Genomic DNA, 23,514 nt, shown 5'->3' with positions numbered 1-23,514 from the left:
AAAATATAAATTTATTTTTTAAAAAATTATTTAGTTTTTTTCTTTAATGGGAAAATATTTTTTACTGACCAAATTTTCTAAATACACTAACTATATGCATCGCAAAGAAGATGGAAGGATTGAGGAAAATAATTTAGAAGGAAGGGAATGAACTTGAAGGAAAGGGAAGAGAAAATTATTATTTTATTGTATTTAGTTATATAAAAATAATTATTAAAGAAAAAAAACAAGGAAAAATAAAATTTATTTGGAAAAATAGAAGTGGAAGGAAATAATAATTATTACAAGATATAAAAATCCTTAAATTGATATATAAATCTTAAAAAAAAAAGTCATTACATAATAAAGTACATGCAAGTTTTACAAGTTTTAATTAATTATAATATTTAGTTTTAAATAATTTTATAATGAAATGCATACAAATTTATTTTTTTATTTTAATAAAATTATAAAATATGGGAAGCGATAACATTATGTAAACAATAGCTATGAAATATATAATTTTAAAGTAAAAAGAAAAAAGAAAAAAATATACCTAATGAAAGCAACATAAAAGTTATAAAAAGGGTTATTTTTTATTATTATTAAAAATAAAAGAATGAAAAAATACTTTATGTATATATTTTAATTTTTTAAAAAAAATTTTACACTCCAAATTAAAGCATAATTAATTTCATCTTTTCTAATGGAAAATCATGTTCTTTCTATCCTCTCTTTTTATTAAAAAATTAAAAATAATAATAATTTATTTTCCATCCGTTCTCTTTCCATCTGTTTGAATTCTCTCTGTCGTAGAAAAAATAAAAATAATTAAATTTAAATTGGTGAAAAGATTAGAAGTATGTCAGTGAGGAGTGATGTAACAATATATTTGCTTAGATATAGCTTTGATGTGACTATTATGATAATATTAAATACTAATTGAATAAAATGATAATGTTAAATATATTATATGATATTACACATTAATAATAAAAAAATAATTTAATAATATTAAATGTTTATTAAAATAAGATAATAACTAAATATAATTAAAAATTTGATATTTAAATTAATTAATGATTGATTACTTCTTTAATAACTATTAAATTCTAAAAATAGTACAGAATATGAAAGTTAAAGGAAAATATAAATTAAACATGTAATTGAAAGGACTAAACAGACCATACGGCTTACAGTCTTTTTAGTTTATTTGGCTATGCTAATGATTACTAATTCAAATTCATACTGTCATTCAAAATACAATTTTAAATTCACTAAATAAATTAATCTTATCTATATATATTTGTGTTAATTCCAAGAAAGTTTTTTAAATGAATATATACAACATAGTTTTTTTATTAATATTATTAATATTATTAAATATTAAAATATTATTAATATTAATATTAATATTTTATTTATTTGTTAATATTTACTTAGTTACTTAATAAAATTTAATAAACTAACATTTAATTATCATAATATTAATTTTCTATTTTATTCTATAGTTAGTGCAAAAAAATCTCTCAAATAACAATCGTGCTATTGAACTAGCTTTTCATTTAATTAATATTTTAATTATATATATGTTTATTTTTAAGATTTTGACCCTTAATAAATACACCATACATATTGTTATTGCATATAATATTCTTTTAAACAATCACAGCATATAATATTTAAGAATATATGCTTAAAAATACTTTTAGAATTGGATGGATTCTAAAAAAGCAAATGCATTTGTATCACTTTGCACATTGCAATTATTATTATTATTATTATTATTATTATCATTATTAGCAGCAGTGGTTCTTAACTTTTGGCTTTATACTAAAATGTGAAGTATATTGACACTGATGCAATTAAATGATATTTGTAACAGTCAATAATAATATGTATATTTATTCACTTGTAATATGATTTTGGGATCTCTATTATTCGTAAAACTATTTAATGAATTTATTATATTATACTTATTAAATAAATTTAATAAAAATAAATGCCTTAATTATAAACTCTATACTATTTTCTTAAAAGAAAAACTTAATTATATATACAAGTAATATAAGTGTATAATACTGGTTAACATATAAAAAAAGGGCAAAAGAATTAGAGAGATGTTTTTGTTTTGCCCAATATTATTCTCATCTTCGTCTATGATTATTAAATGGAAAAAGATCTCATGGAGACCGTTACACTTCATTATGGTCATTATATATATACATAATATGGGAAGGTGGATGACTGGTAGCTGTAGCTTTTATGGTAAGACAAATAATTAATGAGGGAGACATTGATGGATGATAATAATGTTTGCCCAAATTAAGTGCTTTCTTCAATATAACATTTTGTCCCTTTTCTCTTAAAATAATCCAACCTTGTGCACATCCTTCAAACCCCCTATCTTTCCTTTTCTGATAATTAGTTTTATTAACCATCAATTTCAAAGTTTATACTTTTTTCTTTTCTTTCTTTTTTTAAGCAAGAAGAAAGATCCTTTAAGGTTTTTACTATTTGATTCATAGAAGAATTTTGAATATGGGGTGCTCTCTTGTACATTTCTTTTCCCCTTTTCTTATTTGGGTCATTATAGATAATTTAATTCCATAAGAGAGAATAGAGGCATGACAGAAGAAAATCAATATTATAGATAAATAAAATTCACTTGAAACATGGATTCGCCAAAATTAGCTTGTTTATTGGTTAAGCACAAACAAAGAATAGTTAAGGAAAAAGTTATCTTTCATCTACTTTTACAAACATGGATTCTCCTTGGTCCCTTTCCTTTTTAAAGGCATGGGAGATAATCATATACTAAATTTTGTAAAACAGCTTTTATGTGAACCCCTAAGTTATAGTATAATAATGTAATAAGAAGAACTTGTGTACGATCATTCATATGAAACAAAGAATAGAAGGGCTTCCTAGAGCAAATTCCAAAAAAGTCTCTGAGATTTGTTGATTCAATCATCCTTTGTACGTTGCCTACACCTGTGGAAGTTGTACGTGTAGGTTTGGCCTCATTTTGACTGGATTTGGTTAGGGTTGAGCTTTTTAGGCATAGGTTTGAGTCCAACTCAGTCTACTGCATGCATGAGTCTAGAATTGTTCAAATTCAGCTCGAAATTAAATTTAAAAAGAAAGTCTGAACTATACGAAGATTAAATTAATTCATTTTTAGTCCTTATTTTCCTATATTAAGACTCTGAGCATTTCTTTTCCCATGGAGCTAAGCTTTGAGTGTCGAATATAATTGTTCTACTGTTAAAAGTTTTAAGAGAAAATCAGATAGGTCACATGCCAATGGTGTAATTATATCCATCGAGAACTGAGCAAAACGCACCTCTTAATCCTTACCCTGCCATCTCCCTGGCATTCTGAACTCCAGAAGCATAAAAAGAATCAACCCAGAGACGTTGTTTGATATCGGAAGAAAAGAGAAGAATGGAATTAGCTATACAACTTTAGGTGTAACAAAGCAAACAGCTTGAATATCCTTGATGGGGTGGTTATAGTAGAATAGCAGGATCCCCGTTTTTAGGGCAAGGAGACAAATTACAACTCTTGAAAGAATAAAATATGGGCAGAAAACAAACAGCCCTTTTGGTGACCTTAGAAGAGAAGATATGTCAATACACATAACTACAGGCTATGGGGCACTTCCAACAGAGCGTCCGACAAACCCCCCCATCTGCCAATCAAACCTTCAAGGCAGCAGCATTACTACTTTTTAACACAAATTATATTACAATGCACATGCAAAGCCTACTCCCATTCCAAATTCCTTCCATTTTCAGTACTCCAATCACAGCTGCTTATAAATGTTTGTTTCTGTTGCAAATGGTGTTGCTCATCCTATTAGCAAGAAACCGAACATGTGGTTGGTTTTACTGAAGCCAAAAGATTAGCAGCTGCAGGTTGCAAACTCGCAGCACTTTCAAGGCGTTCCCATATCAACCTCCGCTTCTCAGCTTTAACGCTCAACATTGAGTCTTCCTCTTCTAACTTACGTTGGCAGGCCACCACCAGCTCTTCATCCATTTCACAGAACATTTTCCTGATGTTCTGTGTCAGGTTGAGCACTGCTTGGTTCCAGTGATTCTGGGTGTTCCGCTCAAGAGCCGAGAATACAAGAGGCACAATCACCTGCCTGTTATGAGCAACAAGATTTAGGATGCGCTCATTATTCCACAGCAGGTGCGCTCTTTCAGCCACCTGGACAGGTGAAACAAGCTCATTATTGTTCTCTGCATGCAAAATCTTTGTTACCATATACAAGCAACTTCTAAAAATGCGCCCAAAGTGACATCCTACTGGTTGGGAATCTAGCTTGAACAGGAAGAAGGTTAGCGCCAGTTCTGTACCCTAGGACTCACTGGGCATCTTCACATAAACAAATAAGGAAAAAAGATTCATCAAAGTCATCATTGTTGAGCATGCACTTGTGTATGACAAAAGGTTCATCAAAATCCTCACTTCTATGACCATGCTAACCTAAATTTAGTTGAGAGGAAATTCTCAATATTTTAGATTTGTTCTACAATTTTGCAATTTTTCCATTCCATCTCTTAATTCATTATCAGTCCTATAATTTTCAAATAAAATACACAAAAATAATGACAAGAAGCAAAAAAAGTCTACAAAGTCAAAACAGATACCAAGATTAGTCAGTGATTGTCAATTTGGAAACATTTTCAATCAGCTGCTCAAATTCTTACTTTTATTGTTATTATAATTATAATTATATTTCTTTTTTGAACCATAGGCAGTGACCAGGTGCCACTCTAAAGACTTAGTTAACTCATGATTACTTGATAAGTTGGACTAAATCCTTTTATCGTTGCTTATGTACATGTAGAGCACATTTCACCATAGAACTTGACCTTCTGATGGCGCAATTGTGCTCCCTTGGTTATAAAATCTCATAAGCTTCTTCAGCTTTACCAATGTAGGCAATGAGGAATGGCTTTCTGTGGAACAAAGGATATAAGATTTTAAAGAAAGAAAACTCAGAAAAATACCAAGCAACTGGAACATGATAAACAGGAGTGTAGAAGATATATAGCATATATGGAAAATGTAACCATTAAAAGACATGTGACATGATTTTTGAGCATAAAACAGGTACAGTAATGGTGTCTGCTTATGTAACAAGCATGAGATTAATAAGACGGTGCTTACCTGATAATGGGAGCTATTGAGGCAGCATCCTATACGTCGAAACAGTGGGATCATAATCTTTTGAAACTCATCCATGCTAGTCATTTCCAAAATCTCTTCTAACTCGCTAATAAACATCAACTCCTTCTGGCTATTTGTCACTGGCCAGTACTTCAATAGTCCCTTAATCACAGTACTAGCCAATTTTGGATCCTTATCTATAAACTGTACAACACAATATGTTAATTGTTGATGATAGATACCCACTGATTTCGGTTTATGTAGTGGAATCAAAGCCCTCCATAGAAACATCTTGTGTTCCTCTTTTAGAGGCAAGGCAAACCCACTAATCACGCTCCCAAAAATCTCCAACAGCTCAGCAATCCCATTGTGCCGTTCAGTTTCAAAAATAAAATTATAGATGATATTGCTAACAGCTTTTCGAATATATGGTCGGTGTACCATGAATTTCCCATAAATCCTATGCAGAATTGTTTTCAAACAGTCTCTTTCTCTTGGGTCCTCTGAATCAAAAAGGTCGAGTAATCTCATAATAAAAGCATGATCTACATACTTCTTCGCAGCCTTTGGATCGACAGCACTGATAAACCTGAGCAGTAGATCATATACACATTGTAAATGTGACCAATCCGGATCAAACATTGGTTCTTCATCCTCTGTTTCCCCAGCTGTATTGGCTGATCGATACTTTGGTGGAAAAACCCTAAATAGATTAATTGCACACAACTTACACATTGCAGCCATTGCTGGTTCATTGAACTTTGCGCCTCCAGAAGAGACAAAATCAACAAGCTCTATCAATGTTTGACCTTTCAGATCTTGCTGAGCAGCATTTTTATCTGGATCACTGAAATCTGACTCGCAGCAGAAGTTTAATTTACTGATAAAAAGGCTTTGCTTCTGCACATTTGAAACATCTTTGAAAGATAGATGGGGCTCTACGGCTTCCACTCCAGCCATAATGCTTGCAGGAAAGACAGCCGAAGAGACCCTTTTAACAACATTTAATCGACTCGAAAAAGAATTCCCACCGTTTGTACATGGGACTCCATTGCCCCAATTGCTAGAATTGTTTCCAGATTCAATACCAGCAGAATCAAATGATTCAGATTTTGAGGACTTTCGTGGGATTTTGCTAAGAATTTGTTTTAGCATGGTGCCAATGCCGCAGTTTTCAGAAGATATAGACCTGCATAACAATCAAACTTTTCCTAAGATAATATATGCTTCCAAATCAGCAAGAAGGAAATGCACAAACAGTAAGCAATAATATAATCTGCCGGGTAAAACATCTTGATTTTTCTCAACAAGGATACTATACAACAGTTAAAATTGGTTGTCCAAGAATATGATCTATCAGTTGACTAGACAAAGTGGAGACCAGACAGAGTAGAAAGCTGAAGATTGAGGCCAAGGATACAAAAAACAACGGAAATAGTTTACAGCACAGAGACAGAAAAATATTGAAGTAAATTAAACCAAGATTAAAATTCCTTCTGGTCAGGAGCAAGGAAAATCGTAGCATAAGCGCCGGGTCCTTCAAAATTAACTACTTTGGGATGCCATTTTCTTTGTCACACATCCCACACAACAGAATCAAGTTTTTACAAATTCTGAATCGATCCTAGTGACCTTGTAACTACTAGAAAGATAAGCAGCCCAGCTACCAACATTACCCTATCTCTGAATAAAAGAAAATTTGCCCAAAGCTGTAATAACTAAGTAAATTAAGACAAAACAAAAGTCAAGAAATCCTTCCTTAAAATGCCATTTGAAAAATCCAGTAAACAGAAAACCCAGATCAAGGATGCTAGCAAATCAACTTGATACAAGAATCGTCGAAAGAGAAACTCACCAAACTCATTGTTTAACTTAAAAAGTGAGGCAGGAGGCTAACATTGGCAATGATTTAAATAAAATAAAAATTCGAAACCACCTTAGCAAGATAATTGAAGTGGTAAAGCCTTAGATCTGAGACAATTATGATATCAAAAGAGTTGAATTACAAAAGATCTGCACAAACTTACATGCAGGAATCAAGTGGAGAAAACCCAGATCTTGATTTTTAAAAAACAGTGAGTGACTTCATCAAACTACCCACATCACATGCTTCTCAAGTGGAAAGAACAGACATCATCACAAAGAACTTAGTTGTCAGTCCATTATAATGTAACTCCATAAAAATTGAAACTTTATACAGTTATTTAGACTAAGTAAAAAATCAACGTCAAAACACAGATATGTAACAAAAAGGGTGACATAAATTATACATAATAGAGAGACAGAGTGATAACCTGTGTAATAATCTTAATGGGTTGGAAGAGAGAGAAGGAAAGATTGAACCTTTAACAAAGAAATGAAAATGGTAGATAGATATGAGTAAGAAAGGAGTCTACTTTTTAGTGAATGGAGAGGATATCTTAGATTATGAGCTCTTGGGTATTGATAGATCTCCATGAGGAAAGTAAAAAAAGAAAAGGAGAAGAGGGTAATACCTCGATTGAAGAGAATAATAAGAGGTGTGTCATTTTCTGAGAATTCGCAGGTACCAGTCACCAGTCACCACTACCACCACACCACCCAGCACTACCAAATGTTTTAGAAATTGAAATACTCTCTATTTGTTTAATAGTACTCTAAAACACAGTTTCTACTCTTAAAAAAAATAAAAATTAGCACTAAAAACAGTTTGTTAACTTCCTTTTCTTTCTTTTCTTATAAACATATTTGCTCTTCAATTATATTCAGCATAATAATCATTATCGGGGACTACCAGGTTTTGGTTTAGCTTGCTTTAGATCTGATCTTTTCTTTTCTTTTCTTCTCTTTTGGATTTATTTCCATCTCAAATCTTATTTTCTTTATTGTCGGTAAATTACTGCAGTCCTTAAAACATTAAAAAAGCAAAAAAGAAAATAGAAGTGTACTTCTTCACATTACACTCTGCTTATAAATAGGGTGATTATGTAGTGTGGTTTGATACAAGTTAACAAAATTAATTTTTTATTAAGGTCAAAATTGAGGTTTTTTTTTCTTTTACACATTCTCGGACATGGGTACACAACTTACACTGATCCAATAAATCTAAGAATAACTAAAATCAAGCTCTAATTAATAAGGAAAATCACACATTTCCTAAAAATCACATTAACTATCTATGTTTTAAGCCTTTTCTTTTGTTTTCATATTGATGTTATTAGATCATTAAATTGTAAGTATTCTTTTTTCTGTACTTGCAGAAACAGTATTAGCTTTTCTTTTTCTTTTTTGGAAAAAAAGAGGGGAAAAGGGGACATAGAGCCCTATATTTATGATTCAATTACTGACACCTTGTTAAATTTTTCTTAAGAAAAAAGTACTGATGCTCATGGATATTTTTGAGATTATAGTACCTGGCTTGAAGGTGTATCACCTTTTCTTTACAACTCCCTTTTTTTTTTTTTTACAAAGAAATATGAAAATGGTATAGATAAATCCATAAATTAAAATAAAATAATTTACATGATGGAAGTAATAAAAAAAAGAGAGCTAGGATTTATTGAAAACTAAATTCAACCATAACAAGATTATTTCATACCTTTTAAGTGATAGGAGGAAAAATAGAAGTTGGATTTCATATTTCTTAAATTAACTGACAAAAAAAAGTGACAATTTAATAAAATTTATCATTATCAATTATTCTTAGCTCAATTAAAATTAAAATTATTTTCAGATTTATAAAATTTTGAATTCGCACTCTAGCCAATTTAATTAATAAGAAATAAAAATTATATATTTATTTTTTTATTTAACTACTAGGAGTAGGCTGTCATAGTATAATAACATAAGGATGTTGAAGGAGATTTTCAATTATCATTTTATATGGGCATTGTCAATTTTGATTTCTTTTGCATAAGGGAATTTCCTCTTCAAAGGGTTCAAGATTTTCAAATTCCGTACATCATATATTTACTTGGAGGGAAGTAGAAATTCAGAGAGTACAATACTTAATAAAGGTTCATTCAAGGAAAATAAAAGAAATTATTTGAGCTTGAATTTCTTTTTTATTTAAATATTGTGGTAGGGAATTGAATTTAAAACTAGAAATATTTTTTTCTAAAAATAGCAGATTTAGATAAATCAAGATTTCAATTTATGGGTTAAATAATAAATTGTATATTTCATTTGGCATAAGAGAATTGAGTGGCATGTCTTTACTGGGAAACATTTGGTAAAAGAAAAATTAGAAAAATGAAAGTAAACCACACATTTTACAAGTACATTTTCTAAGTATTTTCCTTTAGAGTGACAGAAATAATATTGCAAGGGGGCAATAATTCACCATTTTCCAATGTGAAAAAACAAAGTGGTGTGGTGACAGAATTCAATTATTAAAGCATCCTTCAATTTCTTCACTCCTTCTCAAGTTTTTATTTCTTTTCCTCCTTTTTTTGCCTTATATTTCATGCCTTCCAAAAAGAGATGCTTATTTGGACCAGCTTTTTTCCTCTTTTTGTTTTTAATTTTCTTTTATATACAAGATTATTTTTTTCGAGTTTCTCATAATTTATAAAATAATAATATAATTAAAATCATTCAAATATTAGATGTGAACAATTTAATATTGCATTAATATTAATTATCTGTATGTCAAACTTCCTCTGCAATTATTTTTGTAGTTTGGAAGGTATATCTCCTGAAAGAGGAATAGTCAACAGAAAAATTAAAGCATTTCATACATTTGTTTTGTTTCTTCTTTTGCTCAAAACTGTTAGTCAAACAGATTTATGAATGTCAGACCAGAAAATATATTTTATAGCAGCTTACTCTCGGTAAATTTCTGTTTATATTTGTCAAATTATTAATAACAATACAATCAATTAGTACAAAGTGTCAAAGTCATAAACTATGATTATTTTCGTTAGAAAATTAGATTTTATATCCATTAACTATAAATTAATTCCATTTCATTAATTTAGACAACTAAGTTATCTAATGTGACAGCCTGGTCTAGAGAAGCAGTCTGATGAAGGCGGAAAGTGAACCCCGAGGCAAAGATAAGAGGCATAGACAAGAAGCGGTTTCTAGCAAGCTTTTAGGATGACAGCACTCTAAAATACGGGGGTACATGAATGAATCGAATTGCACATCGAAATAAGATGAAGAATGGTTGATAATAGATATGTAAAGAGTTGGAACTAATCACATGAAACGCCTTTTGGTTGTTTGGTCGTGTAGTTGTAGAAACTCCAAAGTTAAACGTACTTAATTCAGAGAAATTTCAGAATAGAGAACCTCTTGGAAAGTTCTCAAACCCGCCAAAAAGACAAAATTATGAGACAAATAGAAACCAAAACGGATAATATCTCATGTGATCTGGTTCCAGGTGGTTGCATCTAAATTGTCCTCGTTATTAATTATCTTTCTTTTGACAAACCCAATAATAATAATAATAATACTTGACATCCTTCACTATGTATGACTGCTATTTTTTTCCTTTTCTTGTTACTAATAATTTTGGTAGCAGGTAAATAAATGCAGCACTAAGGAGCAAAGTAGTCTACTAATGTCAAACCAAATGATTTAAAATGAAAACATGGCATGATTATAGGAAGACACTTTAAGGGACTAACTATAATTACAAGTAGGTTTTGGCAGACAAAAAAAAAGGTTCCCAAAAGCACAATATGAAGTCAAGAAAAACAAGAGAAAAATAAAAGAACTTAATCTTTCGTATACTTTTATCAACTTTAAATTTACTTGATGCATGTTCCCCACCCAAACAAAGTCTGAGTTCATCTATACAGAAATATATGTGCATATAGCATACTTTTGTCTCCAATCTGTTGCAGCTTTCCTCTCTTTAACTTTGTGATTGAACATTTTGAAGTTCTTGGAAAGCTGTTAAACATGAACATTAAATTAGTATTATAAGTGATTACCGAGTTTACTGTTAATCACTAGAGATCACACTGCATTTTGGAATAGGACAAACAGATGAACAGGAGCAATAAACATTAACTGAGATGCATTCATGGGAAATCAATAGACATTCATATCATTATTTTGTAATTTAATTAGTGTCAAAGCAAAAGCAAAAGCAAGCCAACTTTTTGAATTTACATGAAGGGTTTGGTCATTGGATATTTAGAATCTTCACCTACTACCAAATTCATCAAATGGGTACATTAGCTCACCAACACATACATCTACACTCAGTGTACAAATGGGTATTTTAGATCTGCAATGCTAAGTATGAAAAGGTTATTATGTAACTACTTTTAATAGATTCTTCAGACTCCCCTTTAGAAAAGAAAAGATATGATTCGATCTAGAATAATTAACTATAGTACTATGATATGAGACAGCTTTTCATTTTGAGTGAGTAATTCAATTTTCAAAGTTAAATTCAAGCAAATTCTTGATTTACAAATTATTAATACTTGAATTATCATAAAGCAAGTCAATATTAAAATAAAACTAAATAAGAAACTCACTTCCAAGGAACGTCTCCAACTAACATATATCTGCATATGCAGGCTCATATAATATAGCTGTATTATGTTCCTATCACTGGATCCAAAATTAAATTAAATTAAATTAAGATTGCTATCCTCAAGAAAAAAATTATCCAAACCATGTGTACTCAAAGCAATTATTATCTTTTATTCTTTTTTGGAAATTATATGTAATTATATACATACATACATATAATTGCAGCTTCGAGTCCTCCATTTGCCTTGTTTCTAAAGGATCTTACCGGCCACCAATCAACCACTCGTGCCCTTTAAAAATCAATCAACAATTCAATTCATGTATATGCATATAAATGATCATATGAGATTTGCTAAAGTGTCACGGGTTAATCATAGTTTTAAGCTTTTTTAGAGTGTAAACATAATTGGCTATAATCACCATTTCTGTCTGTCCCACTTGGAAATCTGTAGCACATATTTATCTTCCTTTCTTTTCTTTTCCTTTTTTAAACTATAATAACATGTTAATTTTGTTGCAGCCAAAAGTAGAAGAATTAATAATGAAAATTGCATAACATTGACACCATGGTTTTTCGTAGTTAATTTAATTAGTCAGAATGTAATGTATAATTTGGTTCAATGGGTCAATTTATCTTTAGCCATGGTGACCGGTACTCAAGTTAAAAGTAACACAATACTGTTCTTTATGCATTATTGCATGGATACCCTACCATTTTCAATTTGGACCCTCCAAGTTGCACTTTTATTTGTTTACTTGCATTGCTTATATTATTCCCTATGAATAGATTCTTTTATATGTACTCATTGGCGGAAACAGGAATTTAGGCTAACAGAATTATATCAAAATGTACATATTTATATATACTGCAGGCCTTTTTCCCTACGGCACCTAAGTATATTATCCACTTAAAAAAAGATTGACTTGCTATTAGAATAGCAAAAATTAAGTAAATTTTAATTTGCTATAGCAAGTTACTTAAGCTGGAGTAGTTCCTATTTGTATTATTGGTGTTTTTTAGAGTGACTTTGTTGAAATAATGTAGTCTTATTTTGTATAAAACACCGTTAATTCTTAGTTATCTTAAATCTTATCCTTTAAATTTTACCAGAAAAGATGACTTGCAACCTGTTGAACTCTCTATAATTTTATAATTATAAAATTAATTAATATTTTATAAAAAATGACAATTCTCTTTATTTTTTTTTTCATAAATGTTACTAATTGTGAAAAAATGGATGATATTATAAAAAAATTATTACTTTTACAGAATTTAATAGTTTACGAAAAATTGACAAATTTATAGAGAAATATTAAACCTTATTTTAATTAGTAACCAGTAATTAGAAATTACTAATTTTTAAAAAAGTATATATATAAGTTGCTGTTATCTTATTGGTAGGTTAAAATAAAAATAAGATAAGCATAGAATTTTCTTGTATTATAATATGTGAGTAATTTAATAAGTGAAATGGACATAGCTAATATAAATAAGTTACTGAACTGCACTTACACGATTTAAGTTTTATATTATTGAAGATATTACCAATTATAATTTAAGAATTATTGATGAAAATACACTTTTACTTTTTTATTCTCTAAATAAATTATTTTATTATTTTAAATGAATTATTTTAACTTATCAAAATGAAAAAAAAATCATGATTTTCAAAAATAAATAATATATAAAATTATAAATAAATTATATATATTTCATTGAAATCCAACCCATCAATGAAATAAAAGAGCATAACTATATAATAATACAAAATTCTGAAAATTATTAACAAATCCAAAATAACTAAAATTTCTTTGTAACGAGGGCTTGAAGAATATGATGCAACAATAAGGCATTGAACGACAAGTTTTAGTGAAATTAGAGAGCCTAATTAGGGCAAAATTTGATATACAGAAATGAAATCTTTTTTCAATTTTGAATATTCAATTTGGTGTTTGAGGTGTGAAAGTCCCATAATGGGAAGCTGCTACTCCTCAGACCCGTTTAAAAGATGGGTCGAACTGACTACGGGCTTCGGTTTAAACTTTCTTGTTTCAATCTTTGCAGATTGAAGAAAGCCCAAATGTAAACCTCAGTGGATGTTTGGGAAGAGGAAAAGGAATAAAGAAATAAAATATTGTCTAATTCTATTCTATGACTCCATTTCTATTTTATTTTGTATTTAGTAGTCAAAGTATTAGAGATAACATCTTTTTCTTCCTAATAAACATATCCTAACTTGATTTTAAACATATCCCTAATAAATTATAGGGATAAAACAGACATCGTATATTATTACAAAAAAAAGAGAAAGCAAAAGAACTTTCAGCAGCTGATAGCCTTCCACCGACAAGCATGTGAGAGATGCTGGGCTGTCGACCACGTGTCCGTTTACTGATTTTCATGGTATCAAACTCTTCTTTCATTTTTTATTATTATTTTGGAATGGACGGTCCAGATTCCCTCGCTGCAAACCCGAACTATTATAAATGAGGAAAAGGTGCCCTTGTGCCCCTAATGTTTATAATTAGTCTATTTTTAGATGTAATGGCAATACTTCTTATATGTCTTTTTATTATTTTTTAATTTATTATAGTTATTATTTTAAATTAATTTTTAATTATCTGTCGCTTTTATATATTCAAATAATAATAATTTTTTTATTTTATTATTATTTTAAAATATTTATAGAAGGATAAATTAGTATAATTTAGCTAATTTTCTCCTATAATTAACTATACTAAATACTTTCTTAATCTAAGTAAATTATTAAATAGTAACATTTATAATGGAATGGATGGAGTAAATTGTAAACAATCAACTCTATATTCTAATTCGTTTTGAGATATATATGTATTACAACAGTTCTTTCTATTTTACTTTCTAGTTAACTTTTTATTAATAAAATAAAAAGAAAGAGAATGTGACTCTTAAAGAAAAAATAAAAAAAAATAATATAATATTTTTAAGAGCTGCTTTCTCTCTTATTGAATTCGAGAAGAGAGAATGAAGCTCTTAAATTATTTTAGAAAAGAAGAATGAATTAGAGAATCCCTTGAAAGTTAAATCTTTGCATATAATCCTATTAAAAAAAGAGCATAACTTAAGAGCTTGTTAGGATGTTGTAAGCAAGCTGCGTTATTTTAAAAATCTATAAATTAAGCTATTTACTTAACAAAGAAATTTAATTAATAGAATAAGATCTCAAGCAAATTGTATATATCACATTGAGTATACATTTATTAAAATTTGATGAAATTTTTTTTGAATTATAATATGGGGTATTTACCTTTGATAGTACCTCAATCTTGAATATTATACCAAATTCCTTTTGTAGTCTGCAATAATATATTAGTTTTTCGGTCTATTAGTTTTTTTTTTCATATTAATTTTCTATTAGTTAAGATGAAAGAAACAAAACTAATATATTATTTTTAATTTTACCCTTGAGGTTTGTCATATTGAACTGGTTTCCACAATCTATTTAACTAAATCACCCTTTGTAGTTTGTAATAATACAATATTTCCTCTTTTAATAGTCTTTTTGTTAAAAGATGATTTTTTTAAAAAGAAAATTTATAAAACTTCAATTAATATTGTTAATAAAATAATTAGATAATTATATTGCATTGTACTAAATTTTATAACTTAAATTTATAGAAATAATCAAAACAATGTAAATTAGCAATTTTCGTACTAATATGCTTCAAATATGAACTTAAAAGCAATTACTAAAATTATTATTTATAATTCCAAATAGGTTTTTAACATGTTAGTAGAAAAATGTTCATGAAATCATTATATTTGAAGAATTTATATTACAACATTAAGATCTTAAAAATTTAAAGATAAAAAATTATGTCGACTAAAATGAAAGAGTGAGGTTTAGACAAAAATGGATGAAAACTAAGAAAAAGTCTAATAGAAGGGAAATGAAAAACTATTACAAATTACATGGATGATTTAGTAAACATTATAAAGTAAGAGGCTAATAAAACCTCAGAGGGTAAACAATGGTTTTCATTTAGTCAAATTGGAAAGTATGTCAATTTTTAATTTTAACTTAAAAACAAAATTAATAAAAATAGTAGTAAAATGACAAAAAAATATATTATTTACAAATTACAATAGGAATTTAATATATAATATTAACAAATTTATTAAGATAATATAATATGACATGAAAAGATAGCAAGCCGAGCCAACGTCTAATTTCTCATCTCACTCATGACATTTTAAATAGTAAGAATTTGAATTCAATACTTTTCATGTTAAAAGTGAAGTACTATTCGAGTTAGACGTATAAACTCAATTTCTACTCACATTTATAATACTCGCTAATTTGTATTTTTTTTTAATTTCTTAATTGCTAAAAGAATCTTTTACTTTGTTGTAGGTTTAAACTTTTAATTTTAATTTAAATTTTAGTATTCGGTGAAATTATCAGTTAAAATTGATGTTGTGTGAATTCCGACAACAATAAATAAAAAAAGATTTGATTTAATAATTTAATTATTAAAAATATTAATACAACTCTAAAATTAAAAAAATTAAAATTACGTGCTTCAATGATAATATTTTAGTAATAAAATAGATGAACAACTCTCATGATGAGTCAATTTTTTTGTTACGACGTCAGTAAACTTGACTGATAATTTGACTGAAGAACAAAAAAATAGAACTAATGTTAATTTATGGTGCTGAGCTAAAAAAGTCAAAACTATATATTAGAATTAATATCAATTGGAAAATATAAGATATTTGTGAATAGATGTAAGCTTCTCTACTAAGAGACATCTAATTTGACCACATTAAGAGATACGAAAACGCCAGTAACGCCAGTTGGTGAAGTGACATTAAGCATTCCTAGCAGTATAAAAAGAGATCGTAATGATATATTTCGGCCATTATATATATATATATATATATATATATATATATATATATATTCCCTAGCATACTTATATTTTAATTATATTATATAAGTATAATATAAAAAATTAGAACTGTAATTTTTAAAAATATATTTTTAATATTTTAACACAGTAAAAATTAAAAAAAATAAGAAAAATACTGTAAATTTGATAATAAATAAAATAAATAAATATCTTTTATATTTTTCTTTTTTATATGAAATAATAGTACCCTTTATCCATGAGTCAATTAAAGATTGATATTTTATATGAACACTAATTTCTCATCTTCAAACATTTTAAGAATTATAGAATATAAAGAGCTAGAAATTCGATTTTTCGATATATATATATATATATATATATATATATATATATATATATATATTCCCTAGCATACTTATATTTTAATTATATTATATAAGTATAATATAAAAAAAATTAGAACTGTAATTTTTAAAAATATATTTTTAATATTTTAACACAGTAAAAATTAAAAAATAAGAAAAATACTGTAAATTTGATAATAAATAAAATAAATAAATATCTTTTATATTTTTCTTTTTTTATATGAAATAATAGTACACTTTATCTATGAGTCAATTAAAGATTGATATTTTATATGAACACTAATTTCTCATCTTCAAACATTTTAAGAATTATAGAATATAAAGAGCTAGAAATTCGATTTTTCGTTTTTCAACCAGCTAAGGAAAGCCTATGCTCATGATTCTTTCATCTGTGGAAAAGATGAGAGATTTGCCACTGCTTGGATTCATTGTTATTCCACTAATGATTGATACGGACGCTCAATAAGAAGACCGAAAGCGTTGGAGGTTAGCGATCACATCCGCATACCATCAATTAGGGGTCGCAGAAAGGGAATTCTGGAATGCAGAATCCACACTTGCATGGATAGATAAGCTCACGTGGGACAGACTGGAGCACATGATAGAGAACCAAACCAGAACAAAAGAAAAAAATGTTTAAAGGATGACAAGTCAATGATAATAACTACTACTCAAAAATAATAAATGAACCATCAAATCCAGTTTTCTGTCGATTCCTAAATTAACAAGGGATAAAAAAGTAATAAAAGAATGCCGCAAATATACATGTGTTCCCCCTAATGAAGGCCATAATTCTGAAGCATCCAGACAATCGGGAGTAGGGGCCATGTCGGAACATGCTAACACCAACCAAGTTGAACAGGCTGTTGGCAAGCAAGAGAGAGAGAGAGAGAGAGAGAGAGAGAGCTTCTCCCATGACAAATTTGACTCTTTCAGGTTCCAAAAGCAGAGCCACTTCAAAGGAGAGAGAAAGAGAGTGAAAGTGAGAGATAAAGAGTTCAGCAACTTAATTACACGAGCTTACAACTTCCCCTTTTCCATGAAATGAGAAAAAGAATATATAAATATATATATATCAAAAAAAAAAAAAAGAAACATATATAACTCCAATAACTGAACGAAGGAGGATTTCTACAAAGGCTTTGTGAGTTGTGACATTAGGAGGAGACTAATGCCACTCCAGTCGACAAAGACAGCAACTCTTAAGCACTTTCGACTGGAATCTGACCCATAATACCAAAGTTGCTGCTGTACTTTGGCCTCCACTCAGTCCTTCCCCTCACTATCTCAGCCCCATCCTCAAGTCGAAGCAAGTGCTGGCACTCAATATCACCAGCATTTCCCAAATTTCCAATACCATTGCCGGATACAGCAGTCAGAGACTGCAGTACACTGTCCCTCCCGCACTCCCTCCTATACTCCAGAGTAATGGCAGAGAGTTCATGACTCTCCAGTATTGGCAGTGGAGCACTCTGCAAAAAATACACCACGGAATGATATAATCATTCAAATTGAGAGAGAGAGAGAGAGAGAGAGAAGCGTGCAGTGAAACATTGGGCATAGTGTTCCCACTATCATTATCATAGGTACGTGATCAATCACAGTTAGGTACAATAGGATACCTAGTTATTCATTTATGTTACACTCTACTCTACTAATTTCACCGAATCCATATTGGTAAAGAGTCCTAAAATCTTCATAACGGCACATCATTGCATCAGAGACATTTAGCATATCACAGATGCTGAAATGAAACACAAAACATGTTACATTTCAGAAATATAAAATCCAATCAGATGCCCGTGGTCAAACAAGATTTAGTTTGAACTGAGGCAGAGTCACCACCCCTGATTGCATATTCTAATCAAGGCTAGGCCAAAAAGTACAAATCTTTAGAACAGCACAACCACGTGGGTTGACAACAGGTTTTCTACTTTCCAATAATAAGTCCAGCTAAGCTGTTAAAGAGAGGACAATTAAAGGAAACATAATTGTGTGGCTTGTATTATGAGACACTCATTGTGGAAAGAGACAATATTTATCTTATCCAACCAGCTGTTAATTAGTGATCAAGCAATTGACTATTTCAGCTGACTAGAAAAAATTAAGGGTAGAAAAGTTGTTGAGAAAGTATAACAGCTAGCTGGATGAAAAAATTTCTTATAAAGAGAGCTTTGCTTGAGATGACAGCAATCATCCTCAATCTTTTTCCTAATTATAAATTTGCCATTTGCTATGAAATACAAATAATTGTTTAAAACATATAGGTATAGAATTACAATAGATTATCCTCTTAAAAATTATATAATATGGTTGACCACAAATTTAGCAGACACTATACCAGCAAAATGACAAGAAATATTTAATGACTCAAGGATACTAGTTAACACAAGCTTCTGTGATTTTTGCTATGTCTAAAATTTGAGAAAGTGTGTTAGTTTTGATTGAATCACATTCGAATTAAGCAATCCAGACAGGATTTTTTGCCACTGGCCTTTTAAGACTAATCAGGGTTTCATGCCTACAAATACTTTACTAATGCAACTAAGATAATGAATATACCTCAAGAATCCAGCCAATGTATTTCACATTGTTAACATGTTGGTTGATATCTAGATCACTCCATCTAGGCTGCAAATCAGATAGTAAATATCCAATGAGAATATCTTGTGAGCAATAGTTACAAACTTGAGACTTTCATTAAGCTCACTCACAGTTAGACCTTTGCGGACATAGTCCGCATTGCTATCATCAAGCTTTGGCAGTTTTCTGCTATCCTCATCCACAATAGGATCAGAATTCAGAAAATAAGGCTCTATTTCTCCTCGAACTTCTTCGGGAATTTTAGATAACCTCCTAGTCAGTTTATTCATCATCACCCACACGCTGCCATTATCAAAAGAAATGTTCCAAGTAAATTAGTTATCAGATTTTGGAAAACAATCGAAAAACACTAAGAAAGGAATAATTTTACCTGGATGCTCTCGTTAAAGGTTCACCAGTTCTACTATCACGGACGCACCAATCACGCCGCATGCCATTCTTTCCTGATTTACTCACCCAAGTATCTACTTGAACAACATCACCCCTGTAGAACATATTTCAGCCAATCAATCTTGGGTCATCATGTAAAAATTATCTATTCCATAATCCTCACCACAATGCAAAGCACCAAGCTCAAAATGCACCTATAGCAATCATGCCAAGTTCATGCTTAAAGCTGGAAAGACAGCTTAGCAAATATCTAATGCTTATATAGTTGAAATGCCATCTATGATTAATTCAAAACATATTAACGCTTTGAAAGCAACCAAAGGTTCAGTCACAGAACAACCATGAGTAACTGAATTGCATGCTACACCTTAATGCATGTCTTGTCTTAGCTGTACCTTTAATGGCAGTTTCTCAATGTTTTACCTAGCCTCAAGCATTTAAACACTAATTAAACTGCTAAAGCCATCATTGACCATTTCTCTGCACAAGTGCTAAGTGCAGCTGCAGACAAATTTTGAAGAAAAAGCTATATGAAATCAAAAACTAAAGATATAGGCTCCAGAAAACTAAAGACTGCAAAAGATATTATGCACAAAAATTATATGTTAAATCCATCTTTCACTCCAAATCACAAAATGTGGAACAGTAGCGTTTGAAAATAGCTGCAAATCAAATCATATAACATCTCACCTAGTAATAAGAGTATTAGCTAATAAGCATGAGCATGCATTGTTGGTCCAATCCTAAAAGAAGCATGATAATAACACTATGATGGGCCTCAAGCTTTTTACATGCAAACTACAGCTCTCTATATCAATCAAACTAAACTAACAGCAAGTAATCACATGTGGAGCTGTGTACAACATGAGCACGAGACTAGCCTAACTTAAAAATTCAGATCCGACTTGGAGGTTTTGGATTCAAACACTAGAGAAGAGGGCAGTAGTAGTGGAATGAAGAACAAGACCCCAAAGAATTTCATATGTGAGACCAAACTTGAATTTGAAGACAAAATGCAGAAACATCAAATCCAAATGGTAAAACATATATGATCACAAATTTATTCACTGAATTGAAAAGACTGTATAATGGGCTATAGGCCGTTTACCATGTTGGGTAACGATCCACCAGAACCTGCATCCGAGTAACCACCCATATGAGGTTCCTTTTGCTCATCTCTGGGGTTGAACCAAATCCATCCCCAAGAAGTCCAGCAGTCTTAACATGATTGAGGGCCGTTTCCTGCAATCAAAGAAATGAAAGGAAAAAGAAATTGTGAGAATAGTAAACAAATATTCTGACTATGTAATGTTGACAGCATTGTATCCCTAAGTAGAAGAACAAAATTAAATATATGACCATACTTGTAAATGATTCATTAATGTCTCTATGGACGCTGTACGATCAGCACCAATTTCATATGATCTTATGGAGAAGTTCTGGCGAAAAATAAGACCATCCTGAACAATTCTACCTATACCAAACGGGTCGATAAGCATGTCAGGCCGCCTTGGTTTCCAGTCAAGCATCATCCACTGCTTTTCAGCAGCCAAAAAGATAGTTGTAATAGCAGCAAGAAGCATGCTCCAATCAGGTAATTGGTTGATAAAAGTCCTAGGGGGTGGTGGTAATGGCATGTCACCGTCATTCTTCACAGTTTCCACAGATGTTGTGAATCCTACCGAGGATCCGTTTATCTTGGGAGGGGCTTGCGCATTTGCCTTAACCTGTAAACCCCGAGAGCAAGAGGTAGATTTTAATTTGATTCCACCTAAGCTTGCAGGTGCCTTATCGAAATTAGCATCCGCAGATTGAGAAGGAACTGGAAAGAAAGAGGAAGTAGCAGCAGCCGCAGTAGCAACCATGATGTAATTGGACAATCGATAAATAGGCAACTTTTGGAATTCACAAAATTGAACAAGCAGGTTTTAGAATCTTCTGTATGTCGCACAAATTTACTCCAGCATACTTCTGCACAATAAAACATAACATAATTAATCAGAAATCTACTGTTAAATGATCAAATGAAAAAAATATGTCATAATCAATCACAAATCTTGCCGATAAAGCAAAACGTCCAAACACTGGAATCAAGTTTCTCAATCATGAATAACAGAGAGATAACCAAACAAACAAAACTAAATAACTAATTAAAAAAAAATTGTGGCTGATGGAATAAAAAAGAAACTTCAACTGTAGCACATTTTCTGATTAAAAAAAATCAAAATAATAAAATAGAAGGAAGAAAACTTTAGTACAGTTCAAAAGGCCAAACAAAGTTGAGAGTTTGCACGCATTGTCAGCAGAAGGAGAGAAAAAAAAAAACAAAAGATACCAAAACGTAGCTACAGGAAAAAGAAAAACAGAGCAGATCTGATCTGATCATATAACCACAGATTTTCGGAAAAGAAAAATAAAATGAATAACATTTCTTGTGAAAAGCAAAATATACGTTTCTTTTCCAAAACAGCAAAACACACGTTCTATTTTCAAACAGAAAAGAACGAGCTAGAGATAGAGAGAGAGGATCCATGCAGTGTTTGGTCCGTGAGAAATGAATTAAAAGAAAAGGTTTAAAACAACAAATCTCAGATCTCTCCAGTCGACCTAACCTAAACAGGTTCATTTCGGTCAATTAAGGCCAAAATTGCACAAGTTTTACACAGTTGAGCACCTCATTACCTCAAAAACTTTCGCAGCGTCCAAACAGACTCAAAGCATATCAAAAGAGAAAATGCAAAGAGAAGAAAATAAGAAGGAAAACAAATATATAAACACACACGCACATACACACAAAAATAGATCTCCGTAAAACTCCATATCTCACCTACAGCCAGCCAGCCAGCGGAGAGCGAGAGAGGAAGGAAGGAAGGAAAGCAGCTCAACAAACGCGAGAATTTCTTTTCTTTTCTTTTCTTTTCTCTTTTTTTTTTTTTCCTTAAAAGAAATAAAAGGGGCTAATGCGTCATTTCGAGTCTGCAAGCCCCGTTTTCCCGTTTCTCTTCTAATTCTCCTGCTAGGGCGATTGACTGAAGAACCTCCTCCTTTTTCTTTTTCCGTTACCTTCCCTTTTCCTAAAATTCTTTTTTTTTTTCTAATTTTTTTTATTTGGACAGTGCTTTTTTTTTAAAGTTTGCTGCTTTTCCAAAAGCCAAAAAACGAGAGAGAAAAAGAGAGAGAGAGAGAGAGCGAGTGAGCGAATGGTAGGGATTTGTGGAGTGGAACGACTGGGTTATATAGTGTCCACCTGGCCCCTCCCTCCCGCCTCTTTGTTCAAACTTCCATATCCCTTCTCTTATTTACGCTTTTGCCACCTCTCTCTCATTTTCTTTTTTCTTTTTTTTGTTAATAAATCCTTAAAATCAGTAATTTGTTGCTCAACGCTTATTTAAGATTGCTACAAATTTTGTTGGCAGATTCTGTCTGTTATTCTTTGCGAAACCGCGTCCTCGTGGATTTAGGTATTTACTTTTTCTTTTTTTTTTTTCCGGTACAAATAGCAATGTCCATTTCTTTTTCTTATTTTGCTTTAACATTTGCAGAAGCAGAAGATTTGTATAATTAATAATCAACTAATTGAACTGTGTACTTATATAAGTTGCCACAATTCACATCATGTTAA

At 30.5% G+C, this 23,514-nt stretch overlaps 2 protein-coding genes across 6 annotated transcripts; both read right to left on the bottom strand.

The window, feature by feature from the left end:
- Nucleotides 1–3,410: 3,410 nt before the first annotated feature.
- Nucleotides 3,411–8,045, bottom strand: LOC8278579 (serine/threonine protein phosphatase 2A 57 kDa regulatory subunit B' kappa isoform). 5 transcript variants are annotated; one of them, XM_015717050.3, is made up of 5 exons: nt 7,659–8,045; nt 7,458–7,506; nt 7,191–7,272; nt 5,164–6,352; nt 3,411–4,197 (listed from the first exon to the last, which is right to left on the bottom strand). In XM_015717050.3, coding segments are annotated over exons 3-5 (1,548 nt in total). In that variant the 5' UTR covers nt 7,193–7,272; nt 7,458–7,506; nt 7,659–8,045; the 3' UTR covers nt 3,411–3,840. The 5 variants fall into 5 exon arrangements, with proteins under 5 accessions (XP_015572536.2, XP_015572537.2, XP_015572539.2 ...); XM_015717051.3 differs by lacking the exon at nt 7,458–7,506; XM_015717053.3 differs by lacking the exon at nt 7,191–7,272 and having other exon boundaries at nt 7,659–8,044.
- Nucleotides 8,046–17,549: 9,504 nt separating this feature from the next.
- On the bottom strand, nt 17,550–22,807 carry LOC8278580 (palmitoyl-acyl carrier protein thioesterase, chloroplastic). The gene is given in 7 exon segments (NM_001323748.1): nt 17,550–18,370; nt 19,461–19,529; nt 19,613–19,784; nt 19,873–19,986; nt 21,001–21,134; nt 21,257–21,863; nt 22,720–22,807. Coding segments are annotated over 6 exon segments (1,260 nt in total). The 5' UTR covers nt 21,758–21,863; nt 22,720–22,807; the 3' UTR covers nt 17,550–18,100.
- Nucleotides 22,808–23,514: the final 707 nt, after the last annotated feature.

Source organism: Ricinus communis, chromosome 3 (genome assembly GCF_019578655.1).
Source record: "Ricinus communis isolate WT05 ecotype wild-type chromosome 3, ASM1957865v1, whole genome shotgun sequence".
NCBI lineage: Eukaryota > Viridiplantae > Streptophyta > Magnoliopsida > Malpighiales > Euphorbiaceae > Ricinus > Ricinus communis.
Note: the sequence above shows the minus strand (reverse complement) of the source record. Positions and strands in the feature narration are given on the sequence as shown.